Genomic DNA, 12211 nt, shown 5'->3' with positions numbered 1-12211 from the left:
TGCTGTCTCTCTCCAAGCAATATCGTTCACTCCCTGACTCACAGGAAAAGAGAGTATGGAAATGGCTTTGGCTCCATAGCTCCCACAAATGCAAACATAATACTTATGAGGTAAATAGGACATCTCACGTCTGTTCTCTTGCTGGACGTGCCTGGTACCGGCTCTGCCTGTCATGGGGCCAAGCCACTGTCAGAGCTGTCTATCGAGGCAGGAGTGGGAAGCTGAGCTTGATTTTAGTGCGCAGATGGGACTTTAACATCTGGGCCAGCCTGATCCTCCTCCTCTTCAACCAGCTCCACCATGAGTTTATCCTGAATACATTATTCTATAGACGGCTTGGTCACAGGTGATTTCAACACAAACTGTTGTTGATATATCAGTTTATCAAGGGAAAAAAATGGGGAGATGGAGAGTGAGGTCCATCTTTCAGAGCAGTGAGGAGCAGTCTCCACTGGCACTTTCACAGTATGACTGCTGTGATATGATCAAACTACTGTGTCAGTGGCATCGCTGCAGTCACTCAGTACCCACTACCTGGTTGCGGGCACACACAGCTCCTCAAGCTCTGCAACAACGAGGAGAGCATTGCTCCATCATGTTTCCACAGCTTCCTTCCTAGCAGGATTCAGGTCCAAATTATCCTCTCTGGTCACATCTTCTCACCAATCCACTGCAAAGCTGACCTGCTGGCCTTCCTTTGGAAGGAGTCAGGGAGATACCAGAGAAAGCCACAGACGCATACGTATACTGTGCTAAATTAGCACATGGTCAAGCTTGCCAGCTACAGGGCTGCTTGTTACATTCAGGCCAGGATTTAAGCATAATGCTAATGTGTAAATAGAAGCTACCAAGAGTAAAGAGTGACTGCAGCTTACTAGTGATAGATTTTCAAAGACCACGAGTAATATTTAGAAAATGCATTTAGGATCTTAAAGACAGGGTTAATCTGCAGACAGGCACTGTGTTTTAGGATGTCACTGCCTTCGGTGTCACCACTCAGAGGGCAGCAGTGGTGAGCAGTGTGCCAATCACTTAAGCTGGCACAGCTGACCGCAACCAAGGGATGAAAATTTTCTCTTCTGCTGGCTCTACTAGAGGCTCTAGTATGCAATGGTGGTCCTGATCACTTCAGACCGTAGGTAAAACAGGCCCACCCTGAATTTGTGTCTACGTAAACTTCAACAAATCCATTTTATGCTGTTTCTAACAGGCCCAATTAATTAACAGTACTGAACAGTTATACTGAATAGGGGAAACAGTGCCTTCATACCTGTTTGAATTGGACTGTGATGACCATGTGAGATCGACTGCTGGTAGCATTCATGGTGGTTCTAGCTGTTGTTCTCATCTTATTCCCTTGTTCCATTAACCTCTCAATTTGTGCATAATTATCACAAGGCACCAGCCTCAGACCATCGACATAAAAACCTTGTTGCTGGTCTTCTCTAATCTTGAGCCCACCAGGCTTCTTTGTTTTAGAGAGTAAGTCTGTTACCTACAGAGAGAGATTTACAGTCAAAATTTTTTACTAAAATAAGTAAAACCTGTTACACTTGAGTACAAAAACATTAAGACAAACTATTGAATGGCACCCGCTGGTTGTTCTGGCTTTACCGCTTTAGACACTTTTACTCCCACACAGTTCCATTTTCCAGGTAAATTTAAACTACATTAAAAGCCCACATCTATAAACTAAAGACATTTGGAAAATTCAGCATTAAAGCATTATTTCCTGCTGCTTCTATTACTGTCATGAAAGTGCATGCACTTTAACTTTTAATCTACTACACCTTTCCAATTATCTATAATTTATAGTAGGATACTGCCTTCTATCCTGTACCCCCAAATAGTTCATGATGACAAAGATGCAATAGCTTCATTTAAAAATGTAAACAACAAGAAAATCTGTTTTCTTGACCTTGGTGAAAATAGAGAATAGGGCAAACAGAAATGAAATATAGGACTTTCAAGTATGCAGAAAAGGAAATATGCCTACTGTGAAAGAAGTCTGTCAGGAGAGTATATCCAGTGGTCTGCTTCTAGTCTCTGTGAACACAAGACAGTTCCTCCCTCCCCCATTTTTACTACTCATCTCACACTCAAGACACTTTCAATCCTTTATCTCCCTGCTTCCTTCACATCAAAGTTGAAAAACACTATACATTTTAACAACTCTTTCTACTACATGAGATGAGAAGTTATTCTGTGAGCTGCTAAAACTAATGCAGTCTGTTTTCTTGTATATTCATTTTTTCCTCATGCCTTCTTCATCAAATTTGACTGAAATTGGCCACATGGCTCAAAAGTAACAAGGAGGAAGGTATGGAGAATGCAACTCATGAACAAGCAGCAAAAATGTGTAAACCTTAGAAAGAAAGCTAAAAAAGCCTCCTGTGAGGCATATACCATCTTCAAGCCCCTGCTTAAGAGAAACAAATCACCCATTTTCAATTAGCAATATGTCCTATATCAACCATCACAAGGAACTGAAAAAAAAAGAGCAATCATAATAAGTCAAAAAGTGTAATATAGAATGGGGAAAGCACTGCCCAGAATGAAAGAGCTCGGCCAAAAGGATGGCAGGACAATTGTGTCATGCTGTTGACAGATGATGGTAGTGAAGAAGAAAGGAGGTCTCCTATTCAACCTACCACCAGGTTTAGCTGCCTGGGTCCCTCTTGATCCACTCATAGCCCAGCTGTATTATTTATCCGCCACTGTACAGATAAAACATAAGCCCTCTGTATGACGATTTAGGTGAAAAACAACACTACTTCAGGAGCCTACTTCTGGCCTGAGGTCTTCCAAATTTAACTCCCTGTCTCACTCTAGATTCATAGACTCATAGAATCAGTAAGGTTGGAAGGGGCTTCTGGAGATCATCTAGTCCAACCTCCCTGCTCAGCAGGGTCACCTAGAGCATGTTAGACAGGGTTGCATCCAGGCGGGCCTTGAAGATCTCCACAGAAGGAGACTCCACAACCTCTCTGGGCAACCTGGTCCAGGGCTCCGTCACTCTCACAGTGAAGAAATTCCCCCTCACGTTCAGGCAGAATTTCCTGTGCTTCAATTTCTGCCCATTGCCTCTTGTCCTGTCACATGGGACAACTGAAAAGAGTTTGTCCCCATCCCCTTGACACTCTCCCCTCAGGTACTTGTACACATTGATCAGATCCACCCTCAGKCTTCTCTTCCCCAGGCTAAACAGGCCCAGCTCTTGCAGCCGTTCCTCACAGGGCAGATGCTCCAGCCCTCTGATCATCCTCATAGCCCTACGCTGCACTCTCTGCAGTAGCTTCATGTCTCTCTTGTACTGGGGAGACCAGAACTGGACACAGTACTGCAGATGTGGCCTCACTAGGGCTGAGTAGAGGGGCAGGATCATCTCCCTCCACCTGCTGGCAACACTCTTCCCAATGCACCCCAGCATACCATTGGCCTTCCTGGCCACAAGGGCACATTGCTGGTTCATGGTCAGCCTGTCATCCACCAGCACTCCCAGGTCCTTCTCTGCAGAGCTGCTCTCCAGAAGGTCAGCCCCCAGCTTGTCCTGGTGCCTAGGGTTATTTTTCCCTAGGTGCAGGACTCTGCACTTGTCCTTCTTGAACCTCATGAGGTTCCTCTCTGCCCAGCTCTCCAGCCTGACCAGGTCTCTCTGAATGGCAGCCTCAGGTGTGTCAGCCACTTCTCCCAGGTTGGTGTCATCAGCCAGCTTGCTAAGGATGCACTCTGTCCCTTCATCTAGGTCACTGATACAATTTATGAACTTGAACAGACTTTTGGTACCAGACTGTCATTTAGCTCAGCCAGCAAAAACATGCTGTTAGGTCCATCACTTCAGACCCACTTCAGACAGCATGGCTGGAAGAGCCATTTTAAGAGAACGTAAAAGCTGATTATCACATTACTGCGTAGGATTCACAAGCAGCAAGCAGCAAGTTAGAGAACTGTACCATCAGGCAGTTGCTTTTCCTGTGACAAGGTTAATATTTTGAAAAGGGAAGAGAGAGAAAGGATGGAAATACTGCAAATGTTGCAGCAGCACATGGCTGCCAGAACTAGGAGGGGAAAGATCCTTGGGATGCTGGCCTACATGTGCACACACATTCTTGCACAAGAAGGTAAAGCAAAAAAGAAATAAATGTACAAGAAAACATTAAGATTTGATAATATTGAAATAAAGCAAAACCATTACCTGTTCATTATAAATTTCCAGCATACTGAAAGCAATCTGTAAAGACAATAAATAAGTATAAGATAAATGTATTTGAAAAAAAAAAACACAAACTTTTAATGGAGGGTCATTTCATTCTAAAAATAATGCAGGTTACATGGATCAAAACATTCTTTTATCCCAAACTACAAAATAAATTGAATTCAAGCAATTACTTACTAGACCCATATCATTTCATCACAACCCTTTTTCCCAGTGTTTCTTTAATCTACTCTTATGTCCAAAATCCTTATCACTGCCTAGGTAGACTCATTACAAGATGTATTTCAATAAATCATTTTAATTGTATCAAGAGATATTAAGAATTTATAAATACCTACATAGCACTGTAGAAAATCCAGGAAGTACAAACGTTAATTTTTGATGGCACTATTAACTAGCAGAGTGGCCCAGCCAGTGAGTCAAGGCCGTTTTAATACAGAAAAAGCCAATGTTTCCACTAGTGATTTCTGAATGAATGGCTGCACGCATATACTACCTATGTAGGGGAAGGTGGATGTAGGAGCATCTAGTTCATTAATGTTATATCAAAGACCCTGTCAGTCACGTCAGGAAATAAGAAGTAAAGGGGAAATTGATAAACAAAATGCCCCAAGACACGAACCTGACAAGCAAGCGGTAACCAGATGGTAACAAAGACCAAAACCCTTCAGCCACTAAATGAGGGGACTTTGCTCGGGAGAAGGAACATGATGAATATGAGTCTTCTGGATATTTGAGGGGGACTTGTGCAAAACTTATCAAGGAACATTCAAGGAAAAAGTCAAAGATGGGAAAAAGCAGAAGACTGAAGAGGAACAGGGGGAAGAGGGGAGAGAGACAGGAGGATGCAAAAAAGGGGCCAGTCGCACGCAAAGAGCCACCAGTCAGCACGCGTGTTGGACCGAGCCTGTACCAGGTCACTGCAGTCTACCTCGCTCATCAAATCCTTAACCATCTTTGCATGGAATCCCACTCTTCAGCACCGCAGGCGACAGCAGTCCCGTGTCTGCCGTACCAGTGCTGGGAGCGATGGAGGGTCTCAGTGGCAGCAGCTGGTGGGACTACATGCACAGGGCCCTGGTGCCAGGGGTGCCAGCAACTGGGGTCCTGCAAATTGGGGCCCAGGGCTGAATTAAGATCCAGCAGCTCTAGTCAGACACCGTGTGATAGTGGCCCATGCTTGTAGTGCCAGCAACCAGAGTGAGTGTCTGCCAGCAGCTGGAGTGGGAACCACAGGCCACCAGGCCCAAGAGTCTAGGGCACCTGCAAGCAGGGCGAACAGCGTGTTTATATCTTCGCGTCCCAATGCATATGGGTGTGTTTGGGTAATTCACCAGTAAATTTGAATGCAGGCTAGCTGCTGCTGAGGAGGAGGAAAACCTGCCTCCAGAAAGAGATGAAGGGCTCAGTGCCCTGCCATGGATAGCAGGCAGGCTGGGAGCCCATGCAATTGAAGGTGTGTGTGTGTCTGTGTGTGTGTGTGTGTGTGTGTGTGTGTGTACGCCCGTGTGTGTATACAGCTGTTTGTTAGCGAGCATCAAGCTGGACAAGCTGGCAAGTAGGAGGAGACCACTTACCGGGAAGCCCAGAGTCAGGGCATGGATAGAAGATGGACTTAAAGGCCATGCTAATATTCAAGGGACCTGCAAATGTGCGCACATGGGTGAATCTAGAGAGTGAGGCGCATGTGTTTGCATGGATGAACTTCAATTCTGATCGGCTGGAGAGGACGAAGAGGCCTGGGCTGTCTCTGCTTGCTAAAGCAGTGCCCTGTTGGTGATGGCCTGTGTAGCCAGCCAGATTAATGTCCTCTGCGTATGTGTATATGCATGTATCTCCAGCGTATGTGTTCAGCCTTGCTACGGGACAAACTGGTAAGGAGGAAAGTAGCAGCCACGTCCATGGGCACGAGGTAGAGAAAACTCTGGGTCTCCAGGTGCACTAGGCTGAGCACCAGTGGTTAGGAAGGAGGAACTAGTTAGGGAAAACAAGGTGTTCTTTCTTAAGGGCAGTAACACAAGAATAAATCACAAGCAGTATTCAGTAATCCGGCTGACATTTTAGCAGACAGAAGGCACTCCTGTATACCCTGAGGGAAACTCAGCACTTACTGTGATGCTCAGATCTGTGAAGTGCCCGTGTTACTTGTACGCAAGTTATCTGGACTACAAGCAGAGAAGCACGCTGATAAAATGGGAGCATCCAGCAGCTACAGAAGTTCTACTGCAAAGCTAAAAACATTTTTCCTATTGCATGCAAGAAGTATGACAATCTAAAACCCTTTAAAAGGCGTAAAGAAAAAGTTTTCTTTACTAAAGGGCTGGAAAGATTTTCTCATAAATACTCTGTGGAAGGCAGAGGTTAGGAAGCCTAACCGAGATCGCAGATCAGCTCAGTTTACAGTAGGTAACCGTGCAAAGACTGATCCTTTTTTGTTAAAAAAAAAAAAAAAATACTAAAACCAATAAAAGCTTAGTATTCATGTCAAGGATCAATTACACTGGGGCAGATGGAAATTCATATTTTGATCTGTAAATCTAGCTGATTTACACCAACTTTTATGGAACACTATTTTCTTTGAAGAATGCAGTGTGGTTTGTGCGGTCATTGTTCTGTAGCGTCACAATTTCTGTTTTTGCTAATCTGAAAATTTAGAATTAACAAAGTCTAACATTTCTATTTGAAAGTACAGTCTGGAGAGATCTTGGTAACAAATGACAATTAGTGCTAATCCCACCTGGTATTGCTTGTTCTTTTCCTGATCCTGAATAGCTTTGAAGAGCTCTTCACACACAACTGGAACTATGCCTCTGTTTGCACCATATCCGATCATGGAATAGCTCTTTCCTGAGCCAGTCTGACCATAAGCTACGAGAGTGGCATTGTAACCTTGCCAGGCATTCTCCAGCACTCCTTCACCAAGATCACGAAAGATCTCTCTCTAAAAATAACCAAATACATGCAGATAGATATGTCACCTTGTAGCAGATGGACAAGCAAATACATTAACGTTGCTGTCTAGTAGGAGTGTCCCCAGTAAATATCTAAATGAAGAATAAAGATTTACAACACACTTGAGATATTGAGAGTTCCAGGGTGAAAGAAGAAACGTAAATAAACTCTAGGCGATGTTTCAAACCAGTTAAACACATTATTGTAAGTCCTTTGCATTCCGCTTAGGGGAATGTTAATAACTAAATATACACAAACTGACTGTTTTACTATTTTGTATTAGCTAAAACTGCTTTTAATTAGCTCTTTGAATAAAGTCTTACCTGGCCTGCATAATTGTTGGATCCTGCTGAAACGAGCATACCATTCGTGTCCTTTAGAAAGCCACTATGAGACCAATATGCCAGATCGAAAGTAAAGGTTTTCATGTGCCCTGGATTCCTAGGATCATATATGCTTGTGCTGTTGGAGTTCATAGAAATCACACACTTACTTCCTGCATCCTTCTCCCTCTGTATTAAAATTACAATTGCAGTGTCAAAAGGCAACAGTCAATCATTCGCTAAAAATGCACATTAGTCTGTATTTAAACTAAAGCCAACAGCTGTGTACCATCAACTCAGTTCTTGAACCCTGCCAGATAAACACGCTCTCAAGGAGTAAGTGATCCAAATGAACTGCTCGATCAGTAACCGACCTTGCATTTTCCCCCCTGCCTTATAAAAACTGTATTGGCCACCCACATAGCAAAGTACATTGGAAAATGCATTTTTCTGTAAGAACAGCTTTAATTCAAAATGAACAACAGTACATTTCTCTCCAAGCACAGCAAAGAGACCCATTATCTTGACTCCTTTGGTGAAAAAAAGCATTCAGTTCAGTAACCGGAGGTTTTGCACAGAAGATAAAAGGTACAAACAAAATGAGAAATAAATGCTATCTTGTTACTTCATAGTGTTTTCAGATTGGCCTAGACTAACAGGTTACAAACACTGCCAACTCTTGATCAACTACAGATTTGATCCTGGCTGTAGTTTGTCTTTTCCACAAATAAGGAAACAAAGCCTGTAAAACAACTATTATTTCTGATTAGTTAAACTGCAATTGATGAAAGAGTGGCAAAAAACATGCATTGCTCTTACTATCTTGACAATTCTGAGAGTAGTCTTACGCATGGGAACATCTGATAGCAGATTAAATGACTTTGTTATTTGTGGCCTTATTCACACACTAGGCACGTAGGAAATACAGCAAATAAACCAGACAAAGTCAATATTAATCGATTAATGTTTTAAAACCATCAAAAATAAAATGGATTTGGATTTTGTCATTCTTGGCTTCTATACCTTTGAAGAAAAAAAATCCTTACAAATTTTTGTGTCAATTATCTGAGATAACTCAGGGAAACACTTTTACTGAAACATTTGTTGCCTTGACCAATTGCCTTTTAATTATGGCCCTTAACCTTAGTAACGTTCATTCTTTCATGAATCTCTCTTCCTAGTATGGTTCCTAGAAATAAATTCTGCCATTATGCATATTAGTTATTCCATTTTCTGAAAGGTGAGACTGTACTATCCCAAAGCAACTCATGTTCCACTGAAATTTCCTTTTGAGAAGCCCCAGCCCCTTCCGTTTTGGCCCCAGCTGCACAGTTGTTATCATTTAGTTTCAGCCTTTATCAGTCACTGACATCCAGTCTAAACAGATGCACCAAAACATTCTAGAGAAATCGCCCAGGTCTTCTCAAGCAGCTCTGCAGAAAAACCCCAGAATTCCTCTATTCAGTGATGAATTGCACTGAGTAGTTCCTGGGAAATTTTGATCTGGCTCCTAAGAAAAGGTCTCTTATGCTGTCTATGTTTCTCTGTACACGTACACCCTTCTGGATACTTTACCATAATAATTAATATATCACCCCTCTTTCTTTCATAGCCCCCTTGTGTCTTCTTTGGCACCATGAATATTAATATTGTTGTCTCCTCTGATGCACCCGCAGCCACCTGCAATTTTGTATGAAGACTCCTAGCACGCTCAGCCACCCACCCCCGAGGCATTTTTTAACCTTTAAAAAGGCAGTCTCCTTCCCTGTTCATCCTTTGTTAAAAAGCACTGCCAACGCACTGGATCTTTCTCACCCTAAAATGATCTTTTCCGCACTTCCCTTTTGCATACCTGGAACCAAGCTATACAGAGTAAAATAAGTAAAATCAATTTTCTCCACTTCCTTATAAAACCACCCTTGAGCTGCCATCTTCACTGTTGGCTAGCACTCAGCTTCTTTCCTATTTTCAAGCTCTAACACAGAATTTYCCAAACCCTGTTTTTGCCCCCATTTCCTTCTGTCTCTCAACTTTCTTAAATCCCATTCCATGCTACACATTACGCTTATACTCCCATTCTTCTTAAAATCCACCTGGGGGAACCTGGTCAGCATCTAAGAACAGCACATCGAATATAAATAGCCGAGTAAAAGAGAGGAAAACATTTTAATATAACTGGATTAAAACTCCTTTAAAATAAAAGTTATTGGACGATTGCAATCCTTTAGGAAGTTATTAAATATCTAATGCCTTTCTTTAAAATATATATTAGTACTACTTTCTTTTTTCCTTTAGAAGCACTGCTGCAAATAGTTCAGCTAAGCTGGCTACAAAATAAAAAGACTGAGTGACTTCAAACGATCAGTAAGTTGGCAGAAGTGTTTTCATTTGTTCTAAGTAGTTTTCATACAAAAAATATAGTCAGAATAAACAACAAATGTGTTAAAACCTTGTTAAGCAATCTTCACTAGCATTGCATTCTGTCAATTCTACTTAATCAAGAATCTCAGCAATTTATACTTTAGTGCATTACACAGAACGCATATTGAGGTTTGACTTTTTTCAGTGCTGAAAGTTTACTTTTTTACCTCATATTCAGAGCTATTCACAGCATCTTTGTACAATTCGCATTTAAAAATATGGCTGAAAATTCCTCCCTCCTTCCTCTTTGAACATATTTACATTTTTGTAAGATTCAAATACTAAATACTCAGAGTAAATAATTACTAACCTGACTGAAAGGTCTCACTCGAACTGCCACTTTCACACTGTCAACATTTGGCATTTTCTTTTTATAAATTTTCATTTAGTCATGAGTATTCCCAAGAAGAAAAACAATAAAGTGCATGCAACTACTTCTCTAGAACTCCCTGTTTCGAGATAGAAAAGTCATGGCCACAGAAGAAACTTTGTTTGCAAGCTTAGTCCATTATTAACGCATTCATTCATTATGTTCAAGGGTATTAGTTACCCCATAAATTATTTCTTAAAGTAATTGTAGTAGCTTTTACTAATTGAAAAGTTTAATGTCAGGTTCCACCATTTTGTATTCTTCAAAGTTGCATCCATATATAAATTAACATACATAAAATACGCCATTAATTGTGTAAAAGACTGCACATCAAAATAGTACTTCCATGTTTGCTTTTAAAAGAATAGTCTTTTGCATTTATTTTTACAAATTGAAACTTTATAGGGATATTTACTCCATAACCCAAGATTAATAATGAATAATTATTCAAAAATATGGTTTGTAACTAAGATTTCTGTACATTTTTTGTACCTTTCTCAGACTAAGTTAGCTTTATCATCAGGTTTTTGGTGCTGTGATATGCAGGCTTCAAATATTGCAAAATATGTTTACAGACAACAATTCATTATTTCAATTATAGTAGTATTCCTATTAATCTAAATATATGAAAATATCTTGAAACTTGAGCCAAAATTATGTGGGCAATATCCCTTCAAATATGATATACTACTGTAAGCATCAAACCCTCTATATAGTTAGGTTTCTGCTGATAAATTAAAAAGAAAATGAAACATCTGAGGTGTGATCTAGTTTTATAAACTCAAGAGCAGCTTTCCCAAAGTTTAAGACAAATACAAAAAAATATTGCACAGCTTAAAATACAATTGTTTACATTCTGACTTCAATACAGTACAACTTAACCATGAACATAAGGAATTATCAGCTGTATTGTGAGCCCAATTATTTCTGCCAGAAGGTCAAACATCATTTGTAAAATTTAAACAACTAACACGTTTTAAATGTTTACTTATTACAGTATTTCTAAGCAAACTTTTGAAAAGCTTTTGGCCTCACTTTTGAGGGTCAGCAACTCTTGCAAACCAACATTAAAATTTCTTTGAGTGATACAGGTAATTCAACCCATTATTCCCTCAAAAAGCTATCAGACAGTAAGCATAGTGAAGTATACATTTTTATTTAACATTCCTAAAATAAGCTGTATTTACATATTATATAAATGTATGAAGTCTTAATATAAAATAGAAAACTGCATTGACTGAGGAAATCACACTCCATATGGAGTTACTTATTGAAGACCATTTGTTTATGAAATTTTACAATAATTTATAAAAATCTCTTCCAAATTAGATGATTTTTTTTAAACTAATCCACACAATTTTGATGACTTTACAAACAGTGGTGTACATTACAAACTTAAAAAACAGTTATAGCATCTTCCGGCGCACAACTGGCTTTGGAAAATTAGACAGTCTTTTTTTGTTCTTTCGTAGAGTCTTTTCTGCCGCATCTGTGGTTTCTTTCTGTTTACTTTTTGTTCCATCCACTGGACTTCCAAAAGGAGAAATGAATTTAATCTCCACTGGTGGAGGTGACCAAGAACCTTCTTTTCTTGTAGTTCTGTARGAACATGGAAAGTACTAAACTGATTACCAACAATATTTATCAGAGAAAATTAGTAGTATTAAAAAAAAAAAGATCAATTCCCAAGAATGTTATTTATGGGCTTTTTTGTGTATCACATCAAGACAGAAAGTTACACAAATAAGCCTACTTTTGTTTTCATCTCTTATCAGACCATCTCAATTATTCTCAGTGCTTATTCACAAAAACCTGCAGAGTCCCCCAAGCTTTTAAGAAGCAAATGTCTGCAAAAAGTAGTTTTTTAGAACAAACCAAAAGTCATGTCCAAGAAAAGAACTTTTCTTTACTTGATGACTGTCCCTCTCT

General features: G+C 40.3%; 2 protein-coding genes across 2 annotated transcripts in view; both read right to left on the bottom strand.

The window, feature by feature from the left end:
• Positions 1 to 10935, bottom strand: part of LOC146598289 (kinesin-like protein KIF28) — a 34575-nt gene extending 23640 nt beyond the window's left edge. The window contains exons 1-5 of the mRNA XM_085300612.1: positions 10223 to 10935; positions 7492 to 7680; positions 6954 to 7157; positions 4196 to 4231; positions 1271 to 1495 (exon numbers count right to left, since the gene is read on the bottom strand). Coding sequence (XP_085156738.1) covers positions 1271 to 1495; positions 4196 to 4231; positions 6954 to 7157; positions 7492 to 7680; positions 10223 to 10297 — 729 coding nt within the window. The 5' untranslated portion in view covers positions 10298 to 10935. The remainder of the gene's footprint in view (positions 1 to 1270; positions 1496 to 4195; positions 4232 to 6953; positions 7158 to 7491; positions 7681 to 10222) is intronic.
• A 482-nt stretch (positions 10936 to 11417) lies between these two features.
• AHCTF1 (AT-hook containing transcription factor 1) overlaps positions 11418 to 12211 on the bottom strand; it is a 51348-nt gene continuing 50554 nt past the window's right edge. The window contains exon 36 of the mRNA XM_085300584.1: positions 11418 to 11881. Within this exon, the coding sequence (XP_085156710.1) occupies positions 11689 to 11881 (193 nt within the window). The 3' untranslated portion in view covers positions 11418 to 11688. The remainder of the gene's footprint in view (positions 11882 to 12211) is intronic.

This window comes from Rhea americana, unplaced genomic scaffold, assembly GCF_003343005.1.
Source record: "Rhea americana isolate MKP2758 unplaced genomic scaffold, rheAme1 scaffold_166, whole genome shotgun sequence".
NCBI lineage: Eukaryota > Metazoa > Chordata > Aves > Rheiformes > Rheidae > Rhea > Rhea americana.
The sequence above is the reverse complement of the archived record's forward strand: the minus strand, read 5'-3'. Positions and strand labels throughout refer to the sequence as shown.